At 55.7% G+C, this 9,262-nt stretch overlaps 1 protein-coding gene across 1 annotated transcript; it reads left to right on the top strand.

The window, feature by feature from the left end:
* Positions 1 to 3,706: 3,706 nt before the first annotated feature.
* Positions 3,707 to 5,135, top strand: nalf1b (NALCN channel auxiliary factor 1b; the record flags this gene model as incomplete). The annotated part of the gene is made up of 1 exon (XM_030349989.1): positions 3,707 to 5,135. A coding segment is annotated over exon 1 (741 nt), but the record flags the coding sequence as incomplete, so codon positions are not given.
* Positions 5,136 to 9,262: the final 4,127 nt, after the last annotated feature.

A 9,262-nucleotide genomic window follows, 5' to 3' on the forward strand; every position in this document is an offset into this window, starting at 1 on the left:
CGGCTGGCCTCATCAGCCTCACCTGGTCCGAGGCCGGCTGACCGGGCCCTGGGACGGGGTGAGGCTGCGCAGGTTAACCCAGCCATCAGCGCGCGTTAAGGGACGACCTCCCGAGCGGCCGGGAGCTGGTAACAATCTCTCAGTGGTCTCTTGACACATGATAAGGTGTTCTCTGAAACAGCCCCGTAGTGACGTGCCAAGGGTGATAGGTGAAATTGGTGCATTGTGCAACACACACACACACACACACACACACACACACACACACACACACACACACACACACACACACACACCCACACACACACACACACACACACACGAACACACAGACACACACACACACACAAATGGATACAAATACAAACCCAAACGCCCACAAGCAGGCACACACAGTCACACACAAACACACACAAGCAGGTGAGCCTCCCCCCCCCCCCTCCCCCAGGGCATCCACGTGCACACCCCTCGTGCACACATCTCGTGCACACCCCTCGTGCACGCCCCTCCACCACCTCAGGTGTGCGAGGCGGTGGCCGCTGAGCAGCGCCGGCTGCAGCGCCGCCGCCGCTGTCATCCGTCGCACCGGCCGCGCCGGGGAGCCGCGCCGGGGAGCCGCGCGCACCTCGCCTCAGCACCAGAACACAGCCGTCGCCATGACAATAGCACGGGAGAACCAAGGTCAACCCCCCCAGGTGAAGGGGGAGGACAGCCACACGGTCCTGGGCGGCGTTGTCGTGGTTCTGTGTGGGACGCTTGGTTCTCTGGGACGGCGAGTCGAATGTGGACGGGACGGTCTGCCTAGACCTTAATAAACACCTGTAGTCATGAGCCCCCCCCCCCCCCCGCGCTGGAGCACAGCTGGCCCTGGCCCTCGAACCGCACTACAGGTGGCCTGTCTGACGCGGCTGCAGCTCAACCGACGCAGCGGCTGAGATGGTCTGAGAACGGCGGTCCTAAAGCATCGACCGCCAGTCTCAGCGCTGGTCGAAGGTTTGAGGTGAACCGGGGTGACAACAATGCATTGTTTTACTGGACACAGCTACGCATGGACCGACATACGTAGATACATGTGTGCCTTCATACGTAGATACATCCATACATACGTAGATACATGTGTACATACGTCGATACATACCTAGATACATCCATTCATACGTAGATCCATGTGTGCCTTCATACGTAGATACATCCATACATACGTAGATACATGTGTACATACGTCGATACATACCTAGTTACATCCATACATATGTAGATAGATGCGTACCTTAAATAAGTAGATTTATCCATGCATACAAGATAAATGTGTACCTTCATGCGTAGATACATCCATACATACTTAGATGAACGTGTAGATACGTCAATACATACGTAGATACACATGTGCGTTCATACGTAGATAGGTACGTACGAAAGTTGATACATACGTACATACCTAGATACATAATAGAGTACGTGGATACATACAAATGTAAATATTCAGATATGTATGTACACATGTATAAATACATACGTATGTAGGTATGTACCTACCTACATATGTATGAATGAACAGATGTAAGTAGGTACGTATGTACATGAATGTATGCGCCTGCGTAACTTCCTGTCGCTGATGACTAAACAGATGTTTCTTCTAAATAGACGCTAAAACCATTGCTTACATTTGCTGGTTTATTGAATACCAGTTCATCTGAAAATGTGTCTTGTTTCACAATAATTTAGTCTGAGTATCAAGATTCTGTCATAAATATTGATGAATATGTATATCTCAGACACACAGGCTCAATATCAAGATGGCAACCCGATCCAACAACACTTCCAAACTCCTGGACTGCTTTTTGACTGACAGCCGTGTGTTCTTGTGAAGCGAGGGCCCTCACTGCAGGCCCTCAGTGAGGGGCCCTCACAGGGCCCAGTGGTGGAGGACAGGGCCCCTGTTTGTCCCCGATGGACACCGTTGTTCTCTGACCCTAACTGGTCGGGACGTTGTTTCAAGCAGCCAGCGAATACTGCACATTAATAACGAATGATTTATTCTCGTTGGTCTTCTTATATTCGCTTTTTGGCCCCAGATTTGTTGAGTTGTGACTAAATGAACAGTTCTAGCAGGCGTAGGCTTGTGTTTATTGTATCCACAAAAGGATGTGTTTGTACCGTATGTACACAGTCTATTCCCATTCAAACCCTCCTGTCTGCAGCGTCACTAAGCTGACAATCATTTAGCAGCTCCTCAAACACCGCCTGTTAACCACGGGCTGCTCCCCTTTATCTCTCTCTCTCTCTCTCTCTCTCTCTCTCTCTCTCTCTCTCTCTCTCTCTCTCTCTCTCTCTCTCTCTCCATCTCTATCCGTCTCTCTCTCTCTTTCACACACACACACACACACACACACACACACACACACACACACACACACACACACAGACACACACACACACACACACAGACACTCACACACACACACACACGCACGCACACACACACACACACACACACACACACACACACACACGCACGCACACACACACACACACACACACACACACGAACACGCACAAACACACACACACACACACACACACACACACACACACACACACACACACACACACACACAGCGGTACAGTAGAGAGCAGAGCCTGTATCCAGGGACCTGATTGCCCTACCAGGGTTGTTCCCGGTCCTAGACCAACACCCCAGCGATAAGGCCCAGCAGGTGGGGCCCAGCAGGTGGGGCCCAGTAGGCGGCCCGCCTCTCTGTGTGCTCTGCTTGTTTACCCCGTTATTCAATCAGACCTCAGAGCAGCTCTGGCGTCCCCTCCCCCTATTCACCGGACAGGTGGACCTGAGGAACACACACACCTGTACACACACAGCTGTACGCACCTGTGTGCACACACACATACACACACCTGCACATACGTGCACATACACACGACTGTACGTACGTGCGCACACGCATACACCTGCACGCATGCACAAAAACACTCACACACCTGCAAGTATGTGCATATACACACCCATACACACACACCTGCACACACACACACACTTACACATACGCGTACACACACACTCTCCTGCATGCATGCACACAAACGCTTGCACAAAAACACCTGCACGCTTGCACACACACACACCCACCCACACACGCACACAGGCACACAAATACACACAAACACACATTTTATTTGGTTTATTGCCTTGCATCATTTCTATCATTTTACGCATTGCTTTTATCTGAACTTTTAGACAGTCTGTCTGAAAAAATCTAAATAAATGAATATGATCATTATGATTAATAAATTATTATAACCAGGTCTATGAGTGTTAGTGTGTTGGGTATTTACAGAGGTCACACCGGTTGAGAGTTGAGTAATCGGACACTGCGGACCTCCGAGAGGACTTCCGCCGGTCCGGAGCCAAAAGGAGGATGTTGCCATAGTAACGGCGTTCGACCCCGCGATGATGAGGAGGACGGAGGGCAGCGGCTAACGCCATCAGCACCTTTGTTTGTCAGCGTGTGTGTTTGTGGATGTGTGTGTTTTGTGTGTGCGTGCGTGTGCTTTGGGCTGTTGGTGCGTGGGTGCGTGTGCGTGCGTGGTTACGTTTGTGTGTGTGTGTGTGTGTGTGTGTGTGTGTGTGTGTGTGTGTGTGTGTGTGTGTGTGTGTGTGTGTGTGTGTGTGTGTGTGTGTGTGTGTGTGTGTGTGTGTGTGTGCAGGCTATAGGTAATAAGCTGCTCCGCCACTGCGCAACGATGGAGCTCTTGCAGCGATGGAGATGACGCAAACAAACCCAGCTCCCCGAAAAAGTGTTTCAAGACGAACATGGCGGCAGCTTAACCCCCGCGGTCCGAGATGACGACGGCCGAGAGGAGGAGAGATTCGCGGCATTCCTCACAGACACGAAGAAGACACCAGCGCAGCTGTGCGCCGCGGAAAGAGGTCGTTCCTTTCCTGTGAATTGACAGAAGCGACGGGCGGACGACGGAGGACCAACAGCCACAGCCGCGAGACCGACGGGCAACAGCTGGTCTCCGCGAGACGCAACGCGAGGAGCAACCGGGAGGACGGGAGCGGGGAGCGGAGGAGAGCGGCGGAGAGGAGTAGCAGAGAGCGGCGGAGAGCGGCAGAGAGGAGCGGCATGCGGTCCTCGAGAAGGCGGTCTCCCCGCGGACAGCCATGGGGAGGAGCGGGGATGCGGCAGCGAGAAGCTTAATCTGCGCGTTAATTGGATCGGAGTAGCGTCGCGAGAGGATCGCCCTGGACCCGGCGGAGGACGGCAGCCCCCCGGCAGCCCCCCCAACACCGAGTCCCTCCCCCCCAGGTCCATGAGTATTGAGGCAGAGCAGGCTCCGCGCTGGAGGAGGCCCGGGCGTCCCGTTCCCCAGGTATGACGAGGGGCGCCTGGATGCGTCGGCAGACAGACGAAGGCTGCGCGTTCTCCGCGGCGCCGCGGGAGACCGAGCAGCCGTTCACGGAGTCGGAGCGCGCGCAGCGGTGGCGCCGCTCGCTGGCCTCGCTGCTCTTCATCACCGTGCTGCTCTCGGACCACCTGTGGTTCTGCGCCGAGGCCAAGTCCACGAGGACCCGGGACAAGCGCTCGGGCCATGAGGGGGGCTTTGACATCACGGACACGGGCGACGAGTACCCAAACTCCCACCCCCACCCCCACCTCCTCCACCCCCATCCCCCTTCACCCGACCACTCCGGCCTCGCCGGAGAGGAAGATGCTATTTTTCTAGGGAATTCTACCAAACCTCTGCGGCGCACCGCGTGTCACCCCGACAGCCTGTCCAAAGACTGCCTGACGTCCACGGACGCGGCGGCTGCGTGCATGGGCCTCTCCCGCGGGGGCGCGCGGGGCACGCGACCCGCGGACGTGAACCTGAGCGATTTGTACCTTTCTTTTTGTAATTCCTACTCACTTTTGGATTTGTTTTACGGGGTCCCGAGTCCCGGAGAGCAGAACTGCACCCTGGATGTGGCCGCGGGGGCGGGCTGCAAAGGCTGCGTGGAGGCGTACCGCGAACTGGACCGGCGCGCGGAGGAGGACTACCGCGAGTTCGAGCTGCTGGTCGACAAATACGAGACGGATGCCTACTCGGTTAGCACGTGCATGGACGAATGTAAGGTAAGACTGTACTTACGCACGCGCGCCTGCGCACACACACACACACACACACACACACACACACACACACACACACACACACACACACACACACACACACACACACACACACACACAAACACACACACACACACACACACACACACACACACACACACACACACACACACTATGGAATTATGCAAGACCATACTACTGAGGCCCACACAAAAAAAATCACGCACACACACACACACACACACACACACACACACACAGACACACACACACACACACACACACACACACACACACACACACACACACACACACACACACACACACTCTATGCGATTGGGAGGGATTTGCTATTGTCCCAGCACCCTTAGCTCATCACATTAGGTGTATCAGATTAAGGCGTTAAGCCGGACTGGGGGCCGAGGTGGACGTTAGACAGCGGGACCACCGGAGTGATGAGAGGCTCATGGGTTTGAGGAGGTCGGAGCCAGCACGTCTGGGGTTGGTCAGTCCTGGGTTTGTCAGTCCTGGGTTGGTCAGTCCTGGCTTGGTTAGTCCTGGGTTGGTCAGTCCTGGGTTGAGTGGGTTTAGTACCGAGGTTACTGGAAGAAAGCTCCAGTCACCGCATTTCATGCACGCGCACACGCACATGCAAACACACACACACACACGCACACGCGTGTCGCTGAACACATACAGGTCAAGTGCGTCACAGGCTCTGGGCTGTGTCGTCGAGGGTTTTGATACCGTGAGGATCTGGACTGGAGAGACTCGACTCACTGGTTCAGAGTTCACCTGGACGCTGCATAGCCTCCTTCCCCCCCCCCCCCTTCTCCTCCCTTACTCTCCTGAAATCACCCCTCTTACACACTTATTGTGTGTTGTACGTCCTGGCACCTAAAAACAATACTTAGCATTGTGTAGCATCTTATCCTAGCTATCTCTGTTGTGTACGGGGAATGGGTTAACCTAGTGATGGTTAGTGCTTGGCACTTGTTTCTATGAACATCCTTACTGTACCCACAGAGATGTATTGTTGTTCCTCTTTCCGCTGAAAAATTGACTGTAAATTGATTGTAAGTTGCTTTGGATTAAAGTGTCTGACACTCGCCCTGGGTGTAAATGTAATTGCGAGAGAAAGAAACGTGTTGAGTTGGTTCTGCACAGCGTGCCAGGAGGCACCGGCTGCTCTCCAAGGTGCTGGAGTCAGGCTGGCTGACCTGGGGACAGTCTGGGGACAGTCTGGGGACGGTCTGGGGACAGGCTGGCTGACCTGGGGACAGTCTGGCTGACCTGGGGACAGTCTGGCTGACCTGGGGACAGTCTGGCTGACCTGGGGACAGTCTGGCTGACCTGGGGACAGTCTGGGGACAGGCTGGCTGACCTGGGGACAGTCTGGGGACAGTCTGGGGACAGGCTGGCTGACCTGGGGACAGTCTGGCTGACCTGGGGACAGTCTGGCTGACCTGGGGACAGTCTGGGGACAGTCTGGCTGACCTGGGGACAGTCTGGCTGACCTGGGGACAGTCTGGGGTCAGGCTGGCTGACCTGGGGACAGGCTGGCTGACCTGGGGACGGTCTGGGGACAGTCTGGGGACAGGCTGGCTGACCTGGGGTCAGTCTGGGGACAGTCTGGCTGACCTGGGGTCAGGCTGGGGTCAGGCTGGCTGACCTGGGGTCAGTCTGGCTGACCTGGGGACAGTCTGGGGTCAGGCTGGCTGACCTGGGGACAGTCTGGCTGACCTGGGGACAGTCTGGGGTCAGGCTGGCTGACCTGGGGTCAGGCTGGCTGACCTGGGCAGAGCCTGTCTGTCAGATGCTCATGAGGTTAATGATGTCAGATTCATGGCTGAACAACATTAACGTGAGGCTTGAATTAAACATTTTCGTTACATTTACTTCAATGTCTCTGATGTAAAGACCTTGTCTCCCCCCCCCGCAAACACACACACACACACACACACACACACACACACACACACACACACACACACACACACACACACACACACACACACACACACACACACACACACACACACACACACACGTCAGCGGGGGTGGGGGGGAGGGGGGCGATAGTCCAGCATAAAAGGAGTGCAGGTGCACGTCAGCGGGGGTCGGCCCCCTCGGTGGGGCTCGCTGTTGGGGAGCCACTCAATACGTCAATACGAACCCTGCTCCCTGGTCGGGGTCGTGGGGTCATGGGGTCGTGGGGTCATGGGGTCATGTGACACATGCGAGGCTTGCGAGGGGCACCCACGGTGTGTGTGTGTGTGTGTGTGTGTGTGTGTGTGTTATGTGCGTTAGCGACCTACCCTTAACACGGTGCACCCTTCTGACTCTGAGCGCGTGCGTCCGCTCCTCAGGCGTGTGCGCAGGGCCGTCGGACTGCGGGGACAAAGGGGACAGTTGTGGGGGGGCCCAAGGCAGAGGGGGGCCCATGACCAAAAAAAAAAAAAATGTTTTATACTTCGGCCAGTCCGCCCCCCCCCCACCCCCCCCGTCAACAATCGCTCCGGACCCCCCCCCCCCTTCAACAACCTGGCGCAGGGGGGCCCATCAGTACATGCTACGGCCCTGCGTGTGCGTGCGCTCCCCTCCGCTAGCGCAGCGCGGCGCGGCGTAGCCTGGTAGCGCCAGCGCTATCTGAAGGGCTAATCGGTTTCCGAGCGGGCGTGACCTTTGTGGCGCTCCGGCTCTGGATCGCAAACCATCACTCCTCCAGAACCGCGCCACAGGAAGTGGGAGGGGGGCGAGGGGGAAGGACATAAAGAGACACAGGCTGACTCTAAACATCACCATAACTCTGCTCAGCGGCGTAGTTCCTCCGGACAAGCCCCCCCCCCCCCCCACCTGCTCCTTTATTACCTCCCTCACCTTTCGGTTCGCTGTCCTCCTGAATTATTGACATCCCCCGGCCGGCCTCTGGTTGGCGGACAGACTGATCTCTGTTCAGAGAACAGAAGTCAGTAACTGCTGAGTGGGGGAGACTTGGAGAGGAAAGGGGGTCATACTGGGGGAGGGGGGGGCAGGTAGCCTTCGTACCCCACCCCAAGAGACCAGCATCAATACAAATACATGTTGGCAGTCTAAAGAGTACGCTCACACTCACAGCGGTGCACGGGACCGAGCCAGCACCAGGTGCATGTGGGCACCATGTACACACACACATACACACACACACACACACACACACACACACACACACACACACACACACACACACACACACACACACACACACACACACACACACACACACACACACACACACACACACACACACACACAAACACTGGCACACGTACACTGAGGCCAATGGAAGCACGGAGACGCTGAGATGGACGGAGCACTGTGTCTCCGCCCGCCGCCCGGGCCTGGCTGACTCTTCCGGTGTAATTTAATTTTCACTCCCATAATTCTCTGCTCCTCTGGTGGCTCTGTCTCCAAGGCGCTCTGTCTCAACATGTAGGTCCTCTCAGCGTCTCTTCTCTTCTCCTCTCCATTACCCTCTCTCCTCTCCTCTCTCCTTTCTCTCCTCATTCTATACCTATCTCTCCTCTATTCCCCTCTCCTCATCATCTTCTTTGTGTCTCTGCTCCTCTCTGCTCCTCTCTGCTCCTCTCTGCTCCTCTCTGCTCCTCTCTGCTCCTCGACGGCGGGCTGGGACTGAACATCCTCCAGAGTTGGGCCCGCTGGCCTCTGCAGTGTCTGTCACTGAATCCTCTCAGCTCAGATCCCTCAGCCTGCTCTTAAGGGCCCTGCTCCCCCATCCGTCCCTCCACCTCTCCCTCACTCGCTGGTTCTTACTCTCACACTCTCTCTCCCGTTCACTCTCTGTTATCTACCTCCTTGCAGTATCTCCCTCTCTCTCTCATTCTGTCTCTCTATCGCTCTCTGTGTCTCTTTCTCTTTCCTTTTCTCTCTAGCTCTCAGATTATCTCTCTGTCCCTCCCTCCCTCCCTCCCTCCTCTCTCTCTGGTCCTGGGGAGCTGTAGAGGGTGGTTTGTTTTGCTGGAGAGAGGTAGATGCTGATATTGGGTTCAATTCCCGTACTTCTTTTCAATGACAGACCTGTCCTCACAGGACCCCCTCTTCCCCTGCCTCCCCCCATTCTCCCCCTCTCC

The sequence above is a fragment of the Gadus morhua genome, unplaced genomic scaffold (assembly GCF_902167405.1).
Source record: "Gadus morhua unplaced genomic scaffold, gadMor3.0, whole genome shotgun sequence".
Taxonomy (NCBI): Eukaryota; Metazoa; Chordata; class Actinopteri; order Gadiformes; family Gadidae; genus Gadus; species Gadus morhua.